The sequence below is a fragment of the Callorhinchus milii genome, unplaced genomic scaffold (genome assembly GCF_018977255.1).
Source record: "Callorhinchus milii isolate IMCB2004 unplaced genomic scaffold, IMCB_Cmil_1.0 Scaffold1, whole genome shotgun sequence".
NCBI lineage: Eukaryota > Metazoa > Chordata > Chondrichthyes > Chimaeriformes > Callorhinchidae > Callorhinchus > Callorhinchus milii.
Window position 1 is genome coordinate 86,688,689 of NW_024704742.1, and position 26,248 is coordinate 86,714,936.

Consider the following 26,248-nt stretch of genomic DNA (forward strand, 5'->3'; position numbering starts at 1 on the left):
GCTGAATGGTGTCAAAACTTTCTTTTGGGCCTCCCACTAATTTTTCTCTTTCAAATTTTGTTTCCCATCTTGAAGACATTGTGGCTTTTCCCACATGGCTGCATACAGAGTGGCCGAGTCTCCCGCCTTGACTCTTGCCAAGCTGTGGTGTGTGTGAGCTTGGGCCTTGGGCCTAGGGGTGGAGAGCTGGGCAGTAGATGCTTTCTGAGAGACACAGTCAATCTTTTCTGTTGGATAAGATTAATAAGAGTTATGTTTCTCTATTGTACAGGGTGAAATCTTAGGCAAGTTTCTTCACTCCGCATGCCTCTAGGAACTGGGTTCTTACTTACTATTTGCCTAGCGGTAACAACCAGCAACAAAATTAAATTTATAGAGTGCCCTTCACGTCGGGAGGACATCCCAAGGGATCAGGACCTGAGCGTGGGGGGAGGTGGGGTAGGGGTGAGGAAACGCAAAGAGGTGGGAGGGTGACCGAAGGCACAATCGAAGAGGAGGGTCTTGAGACCAGCCTTGAAGGAGGCAAGGGAGGAAACGAGGTGAAGGGACTGTGGGATGGAGTTCCAGAGCGTGGGGGCAGAGAGGCTGAAAGCTTGGCCACCAATGGTAGGGCAGGTCGGGTGGGAGACATGGAGCAGACCAGAGCCTGATGAACGGAGAGAGCGGGCAGGTTGGTAGGGAGTCAGCAGGTCAGAGAGGTAGGAGGGGGCAAGGCCATGGATGGTCTTGAAAGTGAGGACGAGGATCTTGAATTTGATCCTCTGGGGGATGGGGAGCCAGTGGAGTCGGGTGAGGGTGGGAGTGATGGGGTCACGGAGCCTGGTGCGTGAGAGTACACAAGCTTCGGAGTTTTGGATGATCTGCAGCTTGTGAAGGGAAGAGTTGAGAATGCCGATGAGGAGGGAATTTCCATAATTGAGGTGACAAATGCATGGATAAGGGTTTCGGCAGCCTGAGGGGTGAGGCAGTGGCGGAGTCTGGCAATGTTGGGGAGGTGGTGGTAGGCAGTGCTGGTCATAGCGCGGATGTGGGGGAGAAAGGACAGTTCAGGTCAAACAAGACACCCAGGTTCCTGACTGGCTTAAGTAAGTAGAGACCTGGTTGTTAGTCGATTGGTGGATCATTTTCTGGGGATAATATTCCCTCCAAAATTTAAAAAAAATTTGTTTACTCAATCCATGACTGTTAGTAGGTCAATGCTGGGCACAATTGGCTGCCGCTTTTTGTTGACATAACATACACTCAATTCACTTTACAGTATATTCTGTGAACCGTTTTGAAATGTATCAATGGCGTGATCAAGCGCTATATTAAATGCAAAGGATTATTATTATAAGGGCTATAATAGAAAAGTGCAGCCACAATTTTTCCACAGAATCTGCTATGAACCCACTAAATTCTAAGTTTCTGGCGTCTGAGCCTCTTGTGCTGTTTATCCGACGCAACTGTGTGTGGGGAAACATCGTCCGGGACTGGTCAGTATATGGCTCAAGCGGGAAATGGGCTATGCTCCACTCGGAGGCCCCAATGTTGTGATTGCCTGCATGTGTGTCTCTTAAGTATTTGTGAGTGTGTCTTTGTGAGTGAGTCTCTCTCCTCTGTATGTGTTTGTTAGTGTCTCTGTGAGTATTCTGTGTGTGAGTGTGTCTCTCTCTGTGTTTGTGAATGTCTATAGGAGTGTCTCTCCTGTATGTGTGTCTGTAAGTCTCTGTGTGTACTCTGTATGTATGTGTTTGTGAGTGTGTGTGTGTGTCTCTTCTATGCGTGTTTATGAGTGTCTGTGAATGTGTATGTGTGTCTCTCTGAGAATGTATCAGTATCTGTGAGTGTGTCTCTGTGTCTGTGAGTGTTTATGTGTCTGTGTGTGTATCTCTCTGTGCCTGTGTGTGTCTGTGAGTGTGTCTCTGTCTGTGAGTGTGTGAATGTGTGCCTCAGTGTCTGTAAGTGTGTGGGTGTGCCTTCCTGTGTCTGTGTTTGCTTGTGCCTCTATGTGTGTCTCTTTGTCTGTGTGTGTGTGTGTGTGTCTCTCTGTGTCTGTGTGTCTCTCTCTGGGTCTGTGAGCATGTGTGTGTCTCACACTCTGTGTCTGTGAGTGTGTATCTCTCTCCGTCTCTGAGTCAGTGCGCAGTGCTGAGCCCCGAGAAGTGGTGAGTTCCTGTAGCTCCGCAGTCAGGATACTGTCTGTTTTGGTGGATCTGCAGGCCTTTTGGGCTGGTGCTGGTGTCTTCCCGCTCCCCCCACCTCCCAAATGGGCCACCCAGTTTTGTTTAAAGAAATTAATCATTCATTTTTGCAACTTCTAATATGTTATATCCTCATATTTAGTTTTGATCAATAAAGTGAAAAAATGTAGGTTGGCAGTAAAATGTACCTCATTAGCACCAAACAACCCCTGCAATTTTCCACAAATTTTGACAAATTTCCTCACAATTTTAGTCAAATATTTCCACACTTTTCTATTGGCCCAGAATATGACATTGGATTTGTGGGGAAAACAGAAAGAGAATGATAAAATACTATTTTTTTAAAAAAATGGTCTTCCTCCTTTTATTATCACTATTATTGGCTTGTACAGAAAAATAATCACACACGGGCAAAAATCAGCTTCACATTTTAAGTGTATTGAAATGAAAATTGAGTTATTTTTAAAAATTTATATTAACCTTACAATTCCAGTTAGCCATAAAATACAGAGGTTTGCCATTGTGCAGTCTCACAGATTGAGTGTCAGCTTGGCTCAGCTAGAAGAACTCTCACCTTTGAGTCAGCAGATTGTGGGTTCAAGTCCTTTGAACTCACAGTGAAGATTGATATGTCAATACAGTGCTGTCCTTTGGATGAAACCAATGTCCCATCTGCCTGTTCAGTTGGGTGTTAAAAGATCTCATGGCACTACTCGAAAAGAGAAGGGAGTGTCTCCTGGTGTCATGGCCAAAAATCCCCCAAATAAAATTGTTCCTCTCACAAGCTTCTGTGTTTATCATTCAGAAAAGGTTCCCTGTACTGTCTTTCAACTAATAAACCCAATTCCTCATCTTCCCCTTGTCCCGCAACCCCCTTCCCTAAAGGATCCATACAGATTTTCATAGAAGAATTAGAATTGTTGACAATACAATTACTTACATTTGTATTGCATTTTCCACACACACAAAAAAGCCTGCTTTACAGAATGAGATTAATTTGAAATGACATGTTGAAGCTAATTTGCACAGGAAACGTCCTGAAAAATGAGCCAAACAGCAATCTGAGTAGTTAACTCATGTGAATTTGGGAGTGAATGTGGATGTAATGTAAATGTAAATTGGTATAACCAGTGGGGAAAACTCCATATTTCTCTGAAATAACTGCATGTAGCAAATACATAGAACTCAGGAAAACAAAATCTGGTATTATTGTCAAGAGATACCACAAATATAGCCTAAACTGGACCGAAACTGTAACTCTAATGTTATGTATATAAATGTGTATTCAAATGTAGACATTCTTATATCTAACAATTCATTCTTAAATGACAGTAAACTGTAAATCACAGGATTTAAAATATATAGTAGCACAACAGCACAATTAGCTAACTGGTAAACATTTATTTCTTCAAAGTAGTAGCCATTGCCTGCAGTCCCCATTCTCCTTGTACATTCATATCTTCACCCAGTGCACAAGTAATTTTAAGAACATAGTTGAACTGCATTGAATCAAGTCAGAATGATAAAAAAAATGTTGTCTGTTCTTTTTCTTACTAATAATAATAATCCTTGTATTTGATACAACGCTTTTCACGTCTTCTAGTCGTCTCAAAGCGCTTCACAAAATATACTGTAAAGTGAATTGACTGTATATTTGTGGGAGGAATGTGGCAGCTAATTGCGCACAGCAGTGTCCCACAAACAGTCGTGGATTGAAGTGACCAATTTATTATTGTTTTTTTTTCTTGAGTGATTATTATCAGGCGTGTGGAGTAAAGAAACTTGCCCAAGGTTTCACCCTGCCGGGAATTGAACCCAGGTCTCTCACTTGTAAGGCGGGTGCTCTAACCACTGAGCTACAGGACGCCACAAGTCCTGAAGTTACTGAACAATAACTTACAATTATATAGTGCACTCCACGCCAGCTAAACAATGGCGGAGCACAATGCTAAGCTTGGGGGAGAGGGAATGTGACCATAGGCGCGGTCGAAGAGGAAGGTCTTCAGGCGTAACCTGAAAATGGGGAGAGGGGGCAAGGAGAAGGGATTGTGGGAGGAAGTTCCATAGCTTCAGGCAGTAGTGGCTAAAGGCACAGTCGCCAATAGTGGAGTAGAAGATTCGAGAGACAAGGAGGAAGCCGGAGCCGGTAAAGCAGAGGCAGCAGGTAGTGCTGCGAGGAGAGAGGAGGTTGGACAGATGGGGGGGTGCCAAGGCATGAAGGGATTTAAACACCAGAGTGAGGATCTTGAAGTTGATCCGCTCTGTGACAAGGAGCCAGTGGAGTTTGGCAAGGACTGGGGTAAACGGGGTACAGAGTTTGGTTTGGGTGAGAATGCGGGCGGCAAGTTACTGAACTACCTGACTAAGCACTGTTCACCCTATTTCAGAATGAGGTGCATATGTCGTGACTAAACTCTCTGAAGAGGATTCAAGCCGTATCATGCATTCATGTTAGACACTTGGGATAGCTTCTTGCGGTTGTTAACCTTTTGAATACTAAAGACCCACAATTAAGATGATAATTAAGATTGTCCTCTATGGCAGTCTCGGTAGTCCAGTTCCTGAGCCAGGCAGTCTGCAGTACTCCAGGGCACTGCTGATGGTAGACCAGCTGGGTCATTGGTAGGACTTGGGAGGGACAGATCAGTCACTGGGGGCACTCAGCTCCTGTTAACCCTACAAGCCAAAGCCCCAATGGGCACGATGGTCCAAGTTGGACAAGCAACTGGAAAGCTTGCCACAGTGCTGTCAATTGCAAGCTACATGGTTTTAGTTGGTTAGACTCCACCAGTACCTTAACTCACACTCTGGGTTCTCCAAGTCTTTACTCTTGCTGAATCGAGTACTGTCCGGAATGCAGAGATAGGATCCATCCTTCCAGGGAGATGGCCTGTATTCCATTCCAGACACAGTAATTATCAATGTTTAGATGGGATGTATGGAACTCGCAATCAGTTTTGGATACGCTTAAGAATGGTGATGGGTTTCTGCTTGAGTCAGACACACAGCTGACCCCTAAGTGGTTTACTGTAAGGGACAAAGGTGCAAGGAGTGGTGCAAAGATTAACACACACTTTTTCAAATCTGGTAGCTGTGGACAGAGCCCAGTCCAGAAAAGCACAAAGTTCTCTCACTCTCTCCGCTGTGTTTTAAACGCCCCGATAAGCTGTCTGGCATGAAGGGCGCTATATAAATGCAAGTTGTTGTTATTGCAAGGCTCCTGCATGACATCAGTTTATATCATCAGAGCACAATTCCTGCCTTCATTAAGTCCACAGCACAGTACAACTATGGCCCTCTCTCGATTTAGCATTCTCAACTCAGAGAGCTTTCTAAGAAAAGCGAGGGTGTGAAACGGAAAAAGAAATCACAGCACACTACAGCTGCTGGACATTGTTCAGAGAGAGAGTGTACAGAGCTTTCCCCTCTGCACTATTTGGCTCGGGAGCCCTCAAGTGATGCAACTGGGTTCCCACAGTAAGAAAGTGTTTGATTCTCTCGTGTCACAAAGACCTTTTGCTCAAATGAAGTGACAAAAAAAATACCCTCACTTTATTAACCATCAGAGCCAATATTTGACAGGGAGCAAACCCTGACATTTTAACCTAATTTTAGGCATCGCAATAATCAAACTCAGAAGGTATGAGACCTTATTGTAGTATCTCAGAGAGCTGTGCGTTTGTGACCAGCTCTTGTGGTTAACATACAAAATTAGAAACATAAAATAATTCTCTAAATCTTTTGACATGACACACATCTAGAAGTGCAAAGGGTGTGTAGTCAGTGCTCAAAGGGTTAACCGAAATGTCTGCGATCAAACGTGACATTTTCTCACATACTGTCTTGGCCAGATTTGGCAACAGCCAAACCTTTCTGCTTCTAACAAAATAAATAGCTTTACCCTTTGAGATGATGTGCTCACTGTTTTGTTACTGATGTGGCCGATGATATGAAGGTGTCCTTAGAAAATCTGGCTCTCTGAGCAGCTATTAATTAGTCTGTTGGCCTGACACAGACATGAGCATACGAGTCTCAATGCATTAAGACCCAGTGAATTTCACAACTGTAAATGGCAACGTTCATTATTGTCGGTCGAGGTAAGAGTATCATAAGCCGTTTTCGCTGCTTTTGATAAGTTATATTTACACACATCGTTCTCCAGTATGCTAGGTAGCCTCACATTGAACAGATCCCCCCTTCCCCATATTGCACTGTGACCCTAGACATATTCTCTTCGAGGCTTGGCTTTTTTTCTAAAGCAGCCTTGGTTTAGGTTACAAATTTAACTTCACTCTCTTTTCAGAGAATGGTCTCCTGGGCTCCCCCAGCCAGACTGTGGGGCCTTTCCTGGTCGGGTTTGTGCTCGCTCCTTTCTTCTGTCTGTGATTCGGCAGTGGTGAAGGTGCTGAGGTCCCCACAGCTGTGCAAATGAAGCAGCTGAGCACGTCGTCTTGACTGAGGGGTCTCCAGCCCTGGTATGTTTTGCTCAGAACCAGTGATGACCTGTTCAAGAAAAAAAACCAAAAGCTGCTGGTAACTTTGCACACTTGCCTATTAGGGAACATATGACCAGTCACTGGGGGCAGGGAATCATCCCATTCAACTCCTATTAACCCTGCAACCCAAAGCCCTAACAGGCAGGGTGGTCCTAGCTGGACAAACAGGGAGAAAGCTTGCCAGATAGTACTATCAATGGCAAGCTATGCGATATCAGCTGGTTAGACTCCAGCAGTACCCCAACTCACACTCTGGGGTCCCTAAACCTTGGCTCCTGCCAACCTGCGCCTAATACTTTCTGGAATTAGGTAAGCAGGATGCATCCCTCCAGGGAGAGAGTGCACATTCCATTCCAACAATCTATCTCTGGGATTTACATGTGTAGGTGGGATGCATGGAAATCTCAGCTTGGTTTGGATACTCTTATTAAACATGGTGATGGGTTTCCGCATGTGTCAGACACCCGGCTAACCAAAAAAAAACCTACTTTGATTAGGAAAGTGTTAAAGATCAGGATTTATAGTCTCGGGTGACCTCCAGTGCAGTCGTGAGAGAGCGCTGGATTGTCAGTGGTGCTCCACTTCGATTGAGCTGTTAAACTAAGATCCCACCCGGCAATTAAAGATCCAATGAGGCTATTTGAAAAGGGAAGGGAAAAGAGAAATCCTCCAGGTAAATTTATTTTCATTTTGTGACGTGCCGGACACAACTAATCATAAATTGACTGGAAATGGCATGAATATTTCAAAAACCTTTGATAAGACTTCCTGTAAATTGTGAATATTATAGGAGAATGTTTCAGTCGTGCTCAAGTCAATCGCTAACTGAACATTTGTTTGTGGAATTTTAGCTGGCAAACACTGAATATTTTATGATACAAAAATGAAGAGCGACAGGACTGCAAAGTGCCTCTTACTTTATCAATGATGTTGGCACTTGCCACAGCCTCATCCATGTGCTCTTCATCTGATTGCAGGACTGATTTAATGTTCTCCACCAGCTCCTGAACCTCAGGAGTCATGCTACACGAAGACTGTTCCAGAAATCTTGCAACGAGTAACTTGGTGTCTCTGTAGCTGTTGTAATCTACCAATGACCTGGGTCTCACTCTCGCTGCCCGTGACCTGCGCCCCTTCCGCAAGGTCACACCCTTCAGCTCTGGCCTCTCCTCAGTTTGTGTTGCAGCTTCGCAGCTCACCACAGCATCTGATAAGAGGAGAAAATGAGGGAGACCAGACATGGAGTTCTCAGGAATGATTCGATGATTATTTCTCGACAGATGCACAGGATTGATACCGCAATCTTTAAGCATTCTTCACAAGTTACTCAAGAGTTCACTCTTAGCAACACCACAGCATTGTTGACACTACTGAGAACTAAATAAACATGCAATTAAATGTACATTTTATAGTAAATCTATATAAATATATAATAAATATATAAATGCTCTATGTATATAATATATATAATATGTGTATATATACAAACATGCACAGCTACAAGGGGTATGATTGCAGGACTGTAACCTAATGTCAGGATTCAGATGGTTAATTATAAATGTATTTGAATTTTACTTGCGGGTAGTCTTGTGAACCTTCTCAATTACTACCAGGAATTAATTATTCTGTATCATAAGGTATCAAAATCACTAACAGATAGACTTGAGTACAAAATCTATCAATCTTAAACTGAATTATCAACCTTGATCTTACAGTGAACTCCAGTGAATGACAAGCAAAAGCAGCAAGAAAGCTTACTAGACAGTGTATAATGGCAAGCTATGCAGTTTTAGTTGGTTAGACTCCAGCAGTACCCCGACCCACACTCTGGGGTCCCCAAGCCTTCACGCTTGCCAACCTGCACCTATACTTTCCGGAATTAGGTAAGCAGGATGCTTTCCTCTGGGGAGAGAGTGCACATTCCATTCCAACAAACTATTTCCTGGATTTCCAAGTGTAGATGTGATGCATGGAAATCTCAGCTTGGCTTGGATACTCTTAGCACGGTGAGGGGTTTCCACATGAGACAGATGCCCGATCAAACAAAAAAAAAGCTCTGCCATGAGGGGCAAACACACAGACCGAACCACCCGCTTCCACTATAGCATGTTGGGGAAGTACTGCCGGCTAGAGCATAAAGCCATACATATACCAAAATCCTGCAGGTTTTGTTCCCTGTCTGATCTCTCCCATTAGACTGTATCATTGACTGTATAGAGACTGTACAGCACATGGTGCAGCCCACATGATCAGTGAGAACAAAACCCAGGCTCAGATCTAATGAAGGTAGCAGACTCGTGAAATCTTGACAGCTGGCTGTTAAAACACCTCATATTTATTTTAAACCTCAAAATTTGAAAAGAAACACAAAATAAATGCCAGCTAAATGAATAATCCTTGCATTATATTTAGAAAGAATTAATTCGGAGTTTTATACCCCCTTAGCATGTTGAAACATCTCAAAGCATTTGAAACATACTTAAGCATAGTAACCTTTTTAGGTAAATACAGTTGCCATTTTTGCCAGCAAATTCCAACATCCATGAAATTAACAATGATAATAATAATCCTTGAATTGAATATAGTGGCTTATCACATCATTGAGACGTCTCAAAGACTTCACAAAATATACTGTAAAGTGATACGGAAATACGGAAGCCAATTGCGCACAGCAGTGTCCACAAACAGTCGTGGACTGAGTGAACCAAATTATTATTATTTTTTGAGAGACGGAAAGCGATCCGGGAATTAACTATCAACTGGATTCCTACTTACTGCTAGGTAAATAGAGGTGTGTGGAGTAAGGAAACTTGCCTAAGGATTTCCCTCGAAAAACCAAACTGAGATTGACCTATTAATCAATGGGATTCCTAACCCCAGTACCACGAAGAACTTCCTATTCTTTTCAATATGTGTCATTGGATCTCTTTAACTTCCACCTAAACAGACAGCCAGGACTTCCATTTGATATTTGATCTGAACAGGCCCTAACAACAACAAACTCTATTTGTATTGTGCCTTTCAAGTCGGGAGGATATCCCAAAGTGCTGGACACCCGAGCTGGGGGTTCGGATCAGGAGGGGTGAAAAGCAGAGAGATATATTAACAATGCAGCACTCCCCCAGTACTGCACCGGAGTGTCAGCTATGAACAGTGATCTGTGGAGTTTCAATGTGCAGTTTGATTCCATAATGTTCTGACTGAAGAGTGCTACTATCTGAGCCAGGGAGCTGCAAAAGGATTCATTAAAATGCCAGCAGCAATCAGAGATATTTCTGATTTCAATATCAGTTTTATTGTTGCAATCCCCCCCCCTCCCGCCCCTGAAAAAGCTAGAAGAATATTTTTGAATAAGTTTTAGCAATTTCTACATTTTAAAACAGATTGTGATTTATGGAACTATCTCAGTCAATCTTCAGCTATTTATTAAAAAAAAGGTTTCGAGACATTACGCAAAGCTTTGACATCAGGATAATAAAATTTGTCAGGGATTGTTGATGAATTTCCTATTAACTTGAAAAGTTGAGCTATTTATCAAATTGTCTGCTGCATTCTATAAATTGCACAGACGTGAGCATTTGTTATAAGTGATCTGCCAATTCCAATGCCAAGGTGAGCCTGGCGGAAAGTAAACTTTGCTCTCTACTGGACTTGGGAATTGACATAGGATTGAAATTGATAAATCGGTTTGCTTGCATTACTTTGATTTTTTTTGTTCAGGTAAATTAGTCACCTATGAAACAGCAGACCAATGCACAGCTGATTTCATCTTGGTGCAACCACTCAGAAAGGTGCTGTGTGAATGGGGGTTAATTATCATTAGGTCACTAAATTCAATGTATGTGTTAATTAGCGTATCACACTGCAATTTTCACTGGTGCCACATTGATGATCTCGCTCAACAACACCCACCATCCACCCAATCCCACTCCGCTCCCTACCCACACCACCACCATCATTCATTACCTTCTGTAACTAGGTCCTGGAGTAGTGGGTCACTGTTGGATCGCTTTAGGTTTGAATTGCTTGATTTCTTGCATGCTGTTTCGGAGTTCCTGCTTCGGGGAGGGTGCACGATGCACAGCTGCAGAGAGTCAGTGAGAGAGCAGCTTGGAGAGGCATTGTCTGTAGAGTAACACAGAAAGCAATCACCTCACACCCCAGGACCTTTGGTCCTTCCAGTCACTTTTCATTCCTTTTTTTTACGCAGTCTGTCTGCATAATTAAGGTTCTGGACCATCTGTGTCACTATTCCCCTCACCTCTGGAACTCCATGTCTCCAGTCCACCTGCCCTCTCTATTTCTATGGAGACCTGTAGCATATTGGTTGAGAATTTGTCTCACAAGCGAGAGGACACGGGTTTCATTCCCAGGTGGGGAGAAACCTTAGGCAAGTTTCTTACTCCATGCACCTGTTTACCTAACAGTAAGTAGGAACCCGTTTGTTAGTGATTGGCAGATCGCTTTCAAGGGGTAAGAATCCTTCAAAAAAAATTGGCCACTCAATCCATGACTGTTTATGATGCACCACTGTGCACAATTAGCTGCCACTTTTTGCCCACGAAATATACAGTTAATTCACTTTACAATATATTTTGTGAAAAACTTTGAGGCATCTCAAGGACGTGATAAGGTGTTATATCAAACGCAAGGATTATTATTCCTGTTTTATGTGTTGGTGTATATGTATAAGAATATGAATTTTTAAAGTAATATTGGAAATACTGCAGAAAGAAGGTGTTCTTAAGAATATCTATGTATATTTTTTCCAGATCTTTTTAAAAAAATGTTCCCCTGCACCATTCTTTTGCCATGGCTGGGAGGTCATGTATCTGTTGTCGACCTCCATTTCCACTCTATTTAGCCACTAGTCAGCGAGCAAGAACACCATAACTTTATGGAACTTCCCATCATAAACTAACACCAACAAGGCCTGTAAATCTTCTGACGCTCAGATAGTTTTGCACAAGTCATTTGGATCAGGCACAAGTCCAGCCACGGCTAAATCTCAGACCATTACTGGGCATCCCACGGGCCGATTTCATCCGCCCCCTCCCATCTGGCCCACCCGCTCCCTCCATAACCCGTAAATGTTATGTTTCTGGAAGGGAAACACAAAAATATTGCTTATGCAGCTTGGGGACGATTCACAAATAAGGCATTCAGCCCTCAGCAGCCAAAAAGTTGGACCACCCCTAATGTTTTAAAGGATAATGTGTATATATATGCTCAGTTAACAGTCCAAGGTTCAGAGGCTGCAGGACAGTGAGCAGCTCGTATCAGCTAGCCAATAGACCTCTGAGACTCTTGTGTAATGTGTTCGACTTGTCCTGCCTGGGGAGTGTCTGTAGCAAATGAAAGCTCTTGTGCAGGACTAGGACTGCAGTAGCCCTAATGGATAAAGGTACCAAGCCACACAGACCAGAGGTTGCAAGTTCACTGTACATAACCCAAATTGTAATCGTTGATGATTCATCAGTCTGCACTCAGTTAGCTGTTCTCGGGACAGAGCAGCAACTGAGGTGTTACAATTGGCCTCTGTGCTCCCTAAATGAAGAAAGGAAAATTAATCTGCGCATCCCTCCTTCTGCTCAGCAGAGACGCCTACTGCCTACTGGGAGGTGGGCATGTGTGGACAAGGAACAGTGAAAGGATCAGGTTTAGCTGTGATGTCCTTCTCCCAGCCTGTCAATGCTCACGGCCAAGACCTCTGCATGAATAATGTCCATTTGGCAGCGTAGTGGAAGGTCACTGGGGTCTATAGAATCTTAGTCCGTGGGAGGCAAAAAAAGGAATCAAACTCTTCCAGAAGAGGAGGGTGAGAAATTGGAATAGAAAACAAAACAGAAGTTCACATAAGGAATTCTCATCTTCATTTAGCAGCTGCTCTAAAGCAGTTAATTCTGTATAAAATCTGGGATGTGGATAGGCATAGAATATCAATACCATTGGCTCGGATTCAAGAGCTTCTGCCTGACTCAGCAGCTCAGCAGTAACCATGGCTTTTTACTGTGAGCTCACTGTGGCTGAGTTTAGAGGCAGGCTGCAGAATTAGCACAGTAAGACATTCCAGAGAGGGCATCTCAAGTCACTTACCAAAGCAGAGCAGAGTTTTGCAAGAGCGCAAGCAGGTTGTTTTTTGGAGAATAACATCACACTGCTACTGCTGCTATTTTCTCTCTCTTTTTGGAGCAGGTCCCACACTGCCCAAGCCTCCCTCAGGCAGTGCCACCCAGAGGCCAACGCTGGCAAGAGATGGAGAAGGACAGCTCCAGGGTTGGGGGTCAATTCTGCATGTACCCTGGAATTTCTCTCTAACACTCTGCTCGGACTCCAATCTCTGTTTTGACGTTTGTACTGTTGTCTGGGCAAACGGCAAGAGATGTGTAGGTGCTGTGCACATGTGATGGAAATCCGAGGGGAGTTCCAAATTCGCTATTTACAAATCCTTTTACAAATCGCGCAATTTACCCCCAGTGACATCTCTCTCTGCTTATTGAGGAAGCCTTCCCCCAGCCAGCGCCTCCCCACAGCCACATGACTGAGAGAGATTTGGAACTCATCACTCATCGCAGGATCACACCTACACTGTAACGTTCTATTAGTCAGAGCACTCGCCTCGCAAGCGAGAGGACCCGGGTTTAATTCTGGCAGGGTGAAACATTAGGTAAGTTTCCTTACTCCATGCACCTGTTTACCTAGCAGTAAGTAGGAACCCAGTTCTTATTCGATTAGTGGATTGGTTCTGGGAGTAATAATCCCTCCAAAAAAAATAATAATAATTTGGTCACTCAATCCACGACTGTTTGTGGGACACTGTTGTGCGCTATTGGCTACCATGTTTCGTCCACAAAATATACATAAGAATATAAGAACATAAGAAATGATAGCCAAAAAAAGACCAACGTCTATCCAGTTTGCCTTCCACCCTCCTGGCGGTCGCATGCACATGTCCCGAACTACCTATGTTCTATGTCCCATAATATTATTTCCTATACAGTCAATTCACTTTACAGTATATTCTGTGAAGTGATTCAAGACGTCTCAATGACGTGATATGGCGCTATATAAAATGGACGGATTATTATTATAACATTTGCTTGTCTGAATCATTTAAAGGGACACACAAACAAAAGAAAACAGAGAGCTGTGGCTGCAATCATTCTACAGATATTTGTGAGATTCCTGATCTTCACGCCATCTGCAGACTAGGATCCTAATCTGGCATGTGACATCAACAGGGATGTAGCAGGCTCTGGGGGAAATTGAGCAGTGCTTGCTCTCGTATTGGTAGTTTCCTGCCTCTCCTGGATCTTTAACATTCACCTGGAGAACAGGCAGGCGGGAACCCAGTTTTGTGTTCCCTTAAACCCTAAAACCAAACTCCTCAAAGGTTGACCAAGACTTTTGCTTGATGGCCAATGGTGAAAGTGATGCTAGAAGAGATAAGTGGAAGGATTCTCTTTTACCTTCAGTCGTCACGTGAGGCCTAATTCTTTCTGAAGGTCCGTCCATCACCTCACTGACCAGTAGATTTGAAACCTGTCAACACAAAAAATTGGAGGCATTTGACTATAAGAAATTCTTCAAGGCCTTAGCATTCAAATTGAAGTTTTAATGCAGTTATAAAGTACCAGAGCCAAACTAGGGGCCTGAAATTCTCCCTCCTCTTAGGCTGTAAGACTACAGACTGAGAACCGGCTTTCAAAATAATTTGGCTATTGTGCAAGATTCTCCTTGATCTTAAATTCTAAGGCTGAGACCAGGGAAGCGAGCAGAGATTAAATACATATTGGGTTATCCACTAAGCCTTCAGAGAAATGTTTCAATATTTTATAACAAATTTAAATGAAACAAGATTCCTGGATGCTACTCTATGCAAATGCCCAACACAAAACTATTCGCAGATCAGATTTGTTATATTTTCAGCTTTGTAAAATTCATCACCAATGAATTATAAACCTCATGGGCAAAGTGTGCAAAAAGAAGGCCAGCCAGCAAAACAGATACGTTTTAATTTCTCATCTTTTGGACTTTGCCACTTTAGGATTTGCGATTAACCTGCCCTGGATTTAACTGGCCCAGATTTCACCAACCCCAGATTTCACTAGCCACAAATTTCACAAAACAGAAAGCGCAAATTCACACAGCAGAGTCTTGAAATTTCACCTTGTCTTAACCTGTGAGACCACTTGTGTCTTAATTAAAATTTTAAATACATTTCAGCCACTACGCCCTGAAGCTCTGGAACCCTCTCCCTCAATCCCTCCGCCTTGTCCCCTCTCTCACCTTTTTCAAGTCCCGCCTAAAAACTTCCTTTTCGACTGTGCTTACAGTCCCTCCCCTCCCCACACCCAGCTCTGAGTCAGGCTCTGCCACTGTTAAGCACTCTGAGACACTACCCTGCGTGGAGGGCACTATAGATTGTGCAAGTTGTTGTTTAAAAACTTTTAATCAGGTCTTTTTACCGTTCTACAAAAGAATTGGCTTCCAAATTGAAACAACATTTAAGAATTATCGGCACTTCTATGTGATTTACAATTTTAAGGCAACACGGTCTAAGATCACTGTGCTATCTGGTCTCAAATCTAATTTTGTGAGTGTTGCAAATTCGATCCATTGTTGTAGTTTCCAGGCACCAGGTGAATGGCCCGTGCATGTGAAGAGCTTGTTTCTTGGACTGCAGACTGTTTTCCTGCTGTAAATCATGGTCTGTTCATCCAGTCGATTTTAAGCGATTTCTCCCAGCTTGTGCCAGTCGCCTTCAAATCATGTAGTCAAAAGAGAGTCTCTCACAGGGCCTCTTGACAAACAGTGCATGACACTTTTTTTTCCTCATCTCAGAATCATGTACATCCCTTAGGATCTCATAAGCATTTCTCGTCACAATGGGGGAATTGAATATAAGGGAGTAAATGGAGGTTGACATGCAGAGAACAAAGCAAGGCTATGAATCTTAAAATAAACAAATTAAGCTGTGCTCTTCATCTTTCATCTCTACCTCCCTGTCCTCAAGAAATACAATTCATTTTATATCAACTCAATTATTTTACTGCTATTTCTTAAAATTTTAAAGACCGGCCCATATAATGTCTCTACTAGGCTTTTGGATAACATCTGAGTAATAACTGAGCTCAATTACAACAACAACAACTTGGATTTATATGGTGCCCTCCACGCCGTACGGCGTCTCAGAGCGCTTCACAATAACGGATCCCGGGGCCGAGCCAGGGGGAGAGGGAGGAAGGTGACCAAAGGCGCGGTCGTAAAGAAAGGTCTTTAGCCGAGCCCTGAAAATAGTAAGAGAGGGGGAGAGGCGAAGGGATTGAGGAAGGGAGTTCCAGAGCCTCGGGGCGTAGTGGCTGAAGGCACGGCCACCGATGCTGGAGTGGAGGATTCGGGGGACAAGGAGGAGGCCAGACCCGGTGGAGCAAATTAGTGGTGGTGGCCCTATCTTTCAGAGGAGATATTAAACCGAGGTCCCGTCTGCCTGTTCAGGTAGACGTTAAAGATCCCCTGGCCCTAATCGAAAAGAGAACAGAGTTTTCTATCCCAGTGTCCTGGCCAACAATCCTCCAAATAACATTGGTTATTTACTTAAAACAAAAACAGAGAGAGCTGGGAAAATTCAGCAGGTCAGGCTGCTATGGAGAAAGGAAAGTGAGTCAATGTTTCGGGTCCACAACCCTTTGTCAGAACTGTTTTTATTTCAGATTCCAACATCTGCAGTATTTTGTGTTTTGTGTTGGTTATTTACTTCATGGCTGTTTGTGGGGGATTGCTGTGTGCAAATTGACTGCTGACTTTGCCTACAAAATACACAGTATATCCTGTGAAGAGCTTTGAGATGTCTCTACGATGTGATAAGATGCTAAATCAAATGCAAGAATAATTATATTGTAGCATTATATTGGTGGGGGCTACAATTACGCTTTGTGCAGCGGCCCTGGGCTAGCGAGAGAAAATCATATATATGTGGGTTGAGGACAAGATGGGGCTCAACTGTGAACCCTGCCCCCACCCTCCCCCATTGATAGATTGTTAGAAAGAAAGGTTACACATGAAGAGTACAGAGCTTTGGTATGCGACACAACTTTTGATGAGATTTTTCATGGGATAGAATATAATTTCAAAATAAAATATGTTATATTTTACTGTGCAGATTGGGAATTTTTTTCCTCTTGTCTTGACCCTGAGAAATATAGAAGTCTTACGGCTTTAAGGTGTTTGTGAGAGAGGAGACAGTCACCTATCAGCATGCTGTCAGTGATTCTGATAAGCCTCAGACTGACAATTTACACAGCTAAGATTGCAAAAGCGATCGGGCTGAACAAATGGATATACAGTAATTCAGCTTTCAAAATGATATTAATATCTGCTGACAGGCAAGAGTTTACTCTGAAGACATCTGTATTATTCAGTGGAGTATTTGCAGTTCACAAACAAATCAATACCAGTTTGCATACCCAATGTGGGAATCAAACTATGTCCGATTTTTAAAACACAATCGAGGGGACAAAATAGGCAAGGACAAAAGTCAATTGCCTTCAGCAAAGTGTTGCTAACTCCATTACTTCAGGAATGTCACTCATACCTCAAGGCACCGTTTCACCTATCCTTCTCGACTTTGAATCTATTTCCAGTTGTGCTTCTGCTTCACTGAGCTAGAACTGCGGAGAGCGTCCTGGGAATAAAATGGCCTTGAGTGACGTAGCAGAGACACACAGACACTTCCGCCCAGAGGACAACACTTTGAAAGATGTTCACTTTAAAAATATATACATTTTACGACGCTAGCGGTTCCAGGTTTGATCCCTGATCATTACTGACTGAGATGATAACAGCTTCAGTTAACCTCAGTATCCCTTGGCGCCAGGGTTCCCACTCCCAGGACCTGAAATTTCTCATGTTCTTAGGCTTAAAACCATTGTATTCAAATTTAATTTTGGAAAATTCATAAATTCAGTCTAAATGTGGAAGCTGGATTTCTGCAGTCCTTCTGGGTGCTGTGGAATACCACCTTCCAAACTAAGACTCAATTGCTTTGAAACAATTGATTTAAACATAGAATGGGCAGTATGCAAATAAATGTCACTGCTATTATTATCATACTATTAGAATTAATAAATGATGGAATAGTAAAATGTTTTACACAAAACTTCTGGTGTTTGGGTTTTTGTCCTGTGTCCTGCATTGTCACTGAATTGATGTGATGTGAAGTATTGGTGCACTTACTGCAAATCGTGCTGCTGCAGATACAGATTGGACTGAGGGTCATAGCCTGAGGATCAATGAAACCACCGTGTGACAGCACGTCAGTGTCAATATCATCAAAACACCAAAATAAACCCAGACAGCGGATTCAAAGATAACTGAGAAGCTATCTGAATTCTGCTATTTCCCTCTTTCTTGAGCAGGAGCCAAGCTCCTCCAGCGAGGCCTGAGATGCAAATAGATGAACTGAAATGTGTCTTTATAGAGCAGCAAGTTAAAGTTTGTTCCAATTTCTAATCACAATTTGGACACTATCCCATCTATTCACTGTTTATTTCAATTCAATATTAATTTGAGAAAATGAGGGCAATGAATATCAGGTTAGGAGTAGGATTGAAGCTTATAGGGATTAAAAATAGATGGTGATAATCAAATACTCCATGGAACACGAAGGCCGGGGTACTGCTGGGATCAAGGAAATGTGATCTGTGAAATGCAGCCAGGGTGAATGATGGAGACATGGGATAGATGGATGTCATGGAGTTTCATGTGTTTACTTTCAGGGAATTATTTATTGGTCACCCAGGTGTCCCGTGAATATGGAAACCTTAAACCCTTAGTGTCGATTTTTTGGGGTCAGCTGAGTGGGTGTCTGACCTGGAAACCCATCACCATGTTTAAGAGTATCCAACCAAAATGACATTTCCAAGCATCCCACCTACACATGGAAATTCCAGAGATAGATTGTTGGAATGGAATGCGCACTTTCCTCCAAGAGGGACACATCCTGCTTTCCTAATTCTGGAACATATTAGACGCAGGTTGGTAAGAGCCAAGGCTTGCGGACCCCAGAGTGTGCGTTGTGGTACTGCTGGAGTCTAATCAGCTAAAATTGCATAGCTTGCCATTGAAAGCACTGCAAGCTATCCTACTCCTTGTCCAGCTAGGACCACCCTACCCATTAGGGCTTTGGCTTGCAGGGTTAACAGGAGCTGAGTGGGAAGAGTCCCTGCCCCCAGTCACTGGTTCGCCCTTCCAAGTCCTGACGATGATCCAGGCTAGCTGTGCTATCATCAACAGTGCCCTAGAATACTGCAGACCAGTCTGGTTCAGGAACTGGACATTACCAAACTACCACAGAGGATGGGCTTGATTCTAACATTCTGCTAACAAATTTGTCACCTTGGAGCTAGTTCAGCTCCAAGGAAACCCAATTTGCTTCCCTGCCAAAGAGAGAGTAAACTAGTGTCTTTCCTGTTTGGAGAAGGGCGGGGCAATGTAAATGCTGTCTCTTTGGAGCTGAGTTGCCTCCAAGGTGATGTGGGAATGGAATGTCGGAATCGAGCCAACCTCAGTGGTGGTCTCGGAAGTCCTGAATCGGACGGTCTCGGTATTCCGGTTCCTGAGCCAGATGACAAGCTCAACATCACCTGGAGTGCCAGAATTAGGACAGGGATGCCTCCCACTAGGTTTCTGTTAACCTTGCAAACCAAAGCCCTAATGGGTAGGGTGGTCCTAATTGGTAAGAGGTGGGAAGCTTGCAGACAGTATTCTCAGAAGCAAGCTATGCGATTTTAGTTGGCTAAATTCCAGCATTTACCCCAACACACTCTGGGATCCCAAGCTTTGACTTTGACCAAACATACACCTTATACTGTCTCCAATTAGTAAGCAGGCTGCATCCATATATGTCAAGGCATCTGGCTGACCCCAAAGATATGGGAACCCATCACCATCACCATGTTTAATACTATCCAAACCTACACATGGATATTTTGCTGTGTCTGGAATTAAATGCACCCTCTCTCCCTGGGGTACTGCTGGAGTCTAGCCAGCTTGTCTAGCAAGTTTCTCACTGCTTGTTCAGCTTCGACCATCCTGTCCGTTAAGACGTCAGCTGGCAGGTTGCCTTCCATATATATGCGGATGACACCCAAATTTACTTTTCCTCCTCCAGCCATGACCCCAGGTCAGCTACTGTTCTGTCTTCTTGTTTGTCAGACATCAGGGCCTAGATGAGCGCCAACTTTCTGCAGCTGAATGTTGACAAGAAGTAAGCCAACCTCCTTGGCTCCCATCCACATCTTCTCACCCACAGCTCCGACATTGTTAGTCTTTCCGGCCTATTCCTCAGACTTACTGCTTCAGCATCAAAATCTGTCGCTATTAAGTGAGAGGCTATCCCATGTTAAGGGTGTTATATAAATGCAAGTTGTTGCTCTTGAGTTAGAAGAGCCCCTCCAAGTGATGCCAACAAGCCAAGCTGGTTAGTCAGTCATCAACATTGCCTTGGAGTAGTGCCTGGCTCAGGAACTGGATAGCATAGACCATCATCAAGGATTGACTCAAATTTGACATTCTATTGCCTGGCATACCACCTTGGAGCCAACTCAGATCTAAGGATTCCCTGCTTACCTTCTCCCCATAGACACTAGTTAGTCATTAGATATCTGAGAAACTCAGGTTAGGGCCCTCACTAGATGGATAGCAGGTACCAGGATCCCTTTCCAAACTTTTTGTTCAGCAGCATCTTGAAATGTGTGAGAACAATGCCACCATCCTCCCTTATGTACAGACTTGAACAAACATGGAGTCATGACAGAGCCATGCACAGATTAGGACATTGGGTGTGCAAGCGAGAGCACATGGCAGCTCAGGTTGCAGCGTGGCATTAACGTGTTTATTGGAGGGATTTAACTGTTTGACTTTACTTTCTTCAGAGCATAGTCAAGGACTCCAGATAAGTAAGAATTTCAGTTTGGGCGAAACCAATGTGAAGGATCTCGCAGGAGTGCCCTGATCCATGGGAGGGAACCTTGTAGACTCTGTCTGGGTGGCGATCCTATGTAAATTGTAGCTCGAGGGGATGGAAATCTATTTACTATTTAAAACATAAATGGGTTTTTACATTATCCTCAGATTAGCCAAGGATTAAAGGAAAGCTTCATTAATATGCTTTTATGGATCAAATGGCTTTTTTTTCTCCTTTTCATAGGCTTCCACATGAATGTTAAGCAGTATTTTAATCAAAAAAATGACCCAGTTATTCACCTTTTCATTTCTACAAAAACATTATTTTGTTAAGTGCTAACTTATTGATACTCACTAAGTGGAGCTGACTCTAGCCCGGCAGTGCCCACATTAGACAGTGGAATCTAGCCAATGTAAATAGTATATTCAGGGCAACTCCAGTGATCCCAAACTGTCATTATATTGTAAACATAAGTCAAAGTATTTCCAACTGAACTCAGTATGTTACTCTACATCCATACTCCCAAGTATGGATCACTAAAAATTCCTTCTCATGTCCTTAGCCTTAAGACAATTGTCTTAAAATTCAATATTTTGTGTAATTTTGGAAAATTCTTGTATAAAGTTTATTATTATCATTATAACTATATCAAATATAGTGCTTTTCATGTCAGGAGGATGTCCCAAAGTGGTTCACGGATATACTATAAAGTGCAGTGACTGTGTGTTTTGTGGGCAAACTCAGCAGCTAATTTACACTCAGCAATGTCCCACAAACAGCCATGAAGTGAGTGATCTATTTTATCCGATGATTGTTGACCAGGAGAAACTCCTTTTTCTTTTCAAATAGTGCCATGGAATCTTTAACACCCACAGGCAAATGGGACCTCAGTTTAATGCCTTAACCAAAAACGTCTTGATTTCAAAGCTATTTTTCTGCAGTTCTCAAAAAGTAATGAGGAAAATCGGCTTCCAAATAAACACTGAATTTAAGACTGTTTTCCAAAATTCCAAACACTCTAGAATTTAAAATACTGGTTTTAACCCAAGAACATTAATAATTTTATTCCTCAAGTAATCAGGTTACAAATGTGAAAAATCAGTTGTGGACTTAACATAAAGGTGCTACAATAGTGAAGGACAATGATGAGATAAGTTTTGTGATGATTTTCACCAATGCCTTTCAACTCAAAGATTGAATTACATCATTTTTAAAGACTTTGTAGTACTTTAAAGACATTGATCACTTTAAAGTTTAAAATCAGGATTTGTGTTAAGGTTCCAATCTAAAGCAATGTCTTGTTCAATCTCTTGTTCACGCCTTCATCACCTCCAGGCTCAACTATGCAAACGTCCTGATTGTCGGCCTTCCCAACTCCTCCCTCCACAGACTGCAGACAATCCAGAACTCTGCAACTCAGCACCAAGCTCTGTGACCCCATCTCCCCCACTTTTGCCCGATTCCACTGGCTCCCTATCCTTCGGAGGATCCAGTTCAAAATCCTGGTCCTCACATACAAAGCCCTCCATGGCCTGGCCCCACCCTACCTCTGCGACCTCCTAACCCCCTACCAACCCGCCCGTTCCCTCCGCTCAGTTGACTCTGGCCTGCTCCACGTCCAACGACCCACCCGCCCCACCATTGGCGGGAGAGCCTTCAGCCACTTAGAACCAACCTCTGGAATTCCATCCCCCAGTCACTCCGCCTCGCCCCCTCCTTAGCCTCCATCAAGTCCCGCCTCAAGACCCTCCTCTTCAATCATGCCATTGGCCACCCCCCTTCCCCTCCCCTCCCTTACCCCCCCAACCCCAACTCGGATCTGAAATGCTGTACACTATTCAGCACCTTGGGATATCCTCCCGACGTGAAAGGCGTTATACAAATGTAATCTTGTTGTTGTTGTTGTGGTCTGTTTCTTACTTGTGTTTTTCCTCCTGAACAGTAATCCATTGCCCACCCATGTCCCTTAGTTCAGCTAGTTGAAATTGGAGCCCACTACCGTCTAGACCATTTCTTCTACATATTCAGCCAGCGAGAGCGCACCTCCACGGGTCAATTTTAGGGAGGGGGAGACAGTCACAATTTTCTCATTCTTCCTATCAGGACAGTACAACTTAAAGTCGTTTCAAGACCATCCTCTTCAACCGCGCTTTTGGTTATCTACCCACCACCCTTCCCCTCCACCACTGTTGACTCCAGCCCGCAGCTCGGGTGCAGACTCTTGACTGTTCAGACCTGGGGACATTCTCCTGGCCTGAAAGGTGCCATATAAAAATGCAATTTGTTGTTGTTCTTCCAGTCAAGAACCAACAAATTTCATTCAAACTGGGCAAAGTGAGTCTAAGTGATGAGAGAACAGTCCTGGTGCTCAAACCCATGATCTTTGGTGGTTGGGTGGTTAGTGGTTTGAGCTTCATCGTTTGCAGTTTTCAGCCAATCTCACTGGAATAACTACCTTCACAAAGTCTTTATTTCAGGTACCTGATCATTGTTTCGGTTGCTCACAACCGCTTCGTACGGAGGAGGAGGATCAACCGGACAAAACACCTCAATCCCTTTCATCCTGGTTCCATAGATATGGGTCAGTGGAATCACGTCATTGCTGAGAATCCTGCAATAAGCATATCAGATAGTCAGCACCAGATGTCAGAGCACAGCACCAAATAATAGTAATAATAATAATAATAATCCTTGCATTTGATATAGCGCTTTTCACGTCTTCTAGGCATCTCAAAGCGCTTCACAAAATAGACTATAAAGTGAATTGACTGTATATTTATGGGCGGAATGCGGCAGCCAATTGCACACAGCAGTGTCCCACAAACAGTCGTGGATTGAAATGACCAATTTATCATTTTTTTTTAGGGATTATTATCAGGCGTGTGGAGTAAGGAAACTTGCCCAACGGTTCGCCCTACTGGGAATCAAACCCAGGTCTCTCGCTTGCAAAGCAAGTGCTCTAACCACTGAGCTACAGGACTCCATTGTTGATTTGTAGTTTTTGCAAATTGTCTTTTATCTTCAGTTATCAACTTTACTGCTCATTATCAATTTCATTGACAGTCTCTTCTATGAAATTTAGAAGTATTTTTTAAGATTGTTCTTTACCAAACATATTGCAGCAATGCTGTCAAAACTGTGATAGAAATAGGATTTACTGTATATTGATAAAATGTGTTGTTTAGGTAATAGTAATAATCCTTGCATTTTATATAGCGGCTTCTCACATGGTCGAGACATCTCAATGCGCTTCATTCGATATACTGTAAAGTGCAGTTATTGTATTTTCCCGGTGAACATGGCAGCCAATTTGCACACAGCAATGTCCCACAAGCAGCCATGCAATGCTCCCAATTTGTTGGCCAGGACACCGGGATAAACTCCCTTCTCTATTTGAATAGAGCCATGGGATCTTTAACGTCCAACCGAACAGGCAGACGGTACCTCGGTTTAACATCTCATCCAAAAGACACTTCCAGCACTGTACTGGATTATCATCGCAGGCTCTGTGAGTTCAAGTCCTGATGTGGGGCTTTCACCCTCAACCTTCTGACTCTGAGGCGAGAGCGCTACCACAGAGCCAGGCTGATACACGTACTAGATAATGCATTGAATAATACCATCCTTCAGGCTAATCGGCTTTCTTTCTCTTGATGGTGTGGGATGGCAATAGCGATACTGTGTTATGTCGATGTTATCAAAATACACTTTTGCTGTGGAAGACCATGTGCAATATCTCACTGCTAATTGAGTACAGCATAAACTGTTATAGAACACACTGTCATACTGTATCGTTGTGAATCCCTCTCTGTTGAACAGTGAATCTGTTTCAGTGGAACACATAAATGAAGTCTATCACCACCTTTAGTTATGCCAAGGCAGTAGCACAAGAGGGCACAGATCCATGGTGCGAAGGGAGATTTCATGGCAGAAACCAAGAAGCATTTCTTCACCAAGTTTTTTTTTAATTGTGTTATTAATTTCGATTCCATCTGCCTTATGATTCAAATGTGAACATTGCAGTATTTGTTCCTTTTACCACACCCTCCCCCAGCAGCTATTTGAAAGAAAACTGGAGGTTTTCCTTGGAGGTTTTATAATCTCCTCATTCAACTTCAGATCTATGGGTTTGTCATCTCACTGCTGTTTATTGGATAATATAAATATTATTATACTTGCATTTGATATAGCTCCCTATCATATTGTTGAAATGTTTCAAAGTGCTTCACAGAATATACGGTAAAGTGGATTGAATGGGTATTTTGTAGGTGAAATGTGGCAACCAGTTATGCACAGCAATGTCCCACAAACAGCCATGGAGTGAATGACCATGGCTGTTTGGGGGATTATTGGCCAGGACACTGGGAGAAACTCTCATCCTTTTTTGAATTGTGCCATGGGATCTTTAACACCCAACTGAATAGGCAGACATGACCTCGGTTTTACCTCGGTCTCATCCAAAGGATGAATGTTACTGCACAAATTGGCTGCAGCATTCGTCTGTAAACCAGCATTCATTTAACTTCTAATCAATTTTATTTTGTGAAGGGCTTCAAAATGTTTATTTTATGTGAAAGTCGCTATAAATATATTCAGGCTACTATTAATAATTAACAGCTGAGTAGGTTACCAGGAAAAGTGGTTGAGGGCACTGGACTGATTTAAGAAACAGCTTCACACTGTTGGTGTACAGGAAGGAAGAGATCAAATTGGTTGAAGCACCTTCTTTCTCAGAATCTTTCTTGTGATCTAAGATCTAATTAAAAGCAAGGAGTGAAAAGATGACTGATGACTGTCGCACAGATAATAATAATAATCTTCGCATTTTATTTAGCGCCTATAACGTCACAATATCTCAAAGTGTTTCATAGTAATTACAGTTAAGAGTAGTGACTGAATATTTGATGGCAAATGTAGCAGTTAATTTGCACACAGAAAAAGGATTTATATAGCACCCTCCACGCTGGACGGCGTCTCAGAGCGCTTCATAGTAACTGATCCCGGGGCCGAGCGAGGGGGAGGGGGAGGAAGGTGACCAAAGGCGCGGTCGAAAAGAAAGATCGTCAGCAGAGACCTGAAAATAGGAAGAGAGGGAATGAGATGAAGGGAGCGAGGAAGGCAGTTCCAGAGCCTCAGGGTATAGTGGCTGAAGGCGGAGGACTCGCGGGACGAGGAAGAGGCCAAACCCGGAGGAACAGAGGTAAAGGGTACTGTTTTGAGGAGAGAGGAGGTCAGAGAGGTAGGGAGATGCAGAGGAGGGACTTGAATACAAGGGTGAGGATCTTGAAATCGATCCTCTCTGGGATAGGCAGTCAATGCAGTCTGGCAAGGACTGGGGTGATCGAGGAGCGGAGTTTCGTGCGGGTGAGAATGTGGGCGGCAGAGTTTTGAATGATTTGGATTTTATGAATGGTAGTGGATGGTAGACCGGCGAGGAGGGCGTTAGAGTAGCTAGGACACAGGGAGAAATTCTCTTCTCTCTTCAAATAGTGCTGAGCATTCTTTAACATCCCTCTAAAGAGGCAGATGTGTCCTTAGTCTCACGTCTCATCTGTAGGATGGCACATGCGACAACGCAGCCATCCTGCAACACAACCTAGACT

General features: G+C 43.3%; 1 protein-coding gene and 1 non-coding gene across 2 annotated transcripts in view; both read right to left on the reverse strand.

The window, feature by feature from the left end:
* Positions 1-3,977: 3,977 nt before the first annotated feature.
* Positions 3,978-4,049, reverse strand: trnav-uac. The gene has a single exon. It is a non-coding gene; the product is annotated as a tRNA-Val (tRNA).
* A 178-nt stretch (positions 4,050-4,227) lies between these two features.
* The window catches only part of fam189a2 (family with sequence similarity 189 member A2), a 67,204-nt gene continuing 45,183 nt past the window's right edge, over positions 4,228-26,248 (reverse strand). Inside the window, 5 exon segments of the mRNA XM_042332776.1 lie at positions 4,228-6,686; positions 7,597-7,886; positions 10,646-10,804; positions 14,149-14,221; positions 23,127-23,256. Of these exon segments, the coding sequence (XP_042188710.1) occupies positions 6,483-6,686; positions 7,597-7,886; positions 10,646-10,804; positions 14,149-14,221; positions 23,127-23,256 (856 nt within the window). The 3' untranslated portion in view covers positions 4,228-6,482.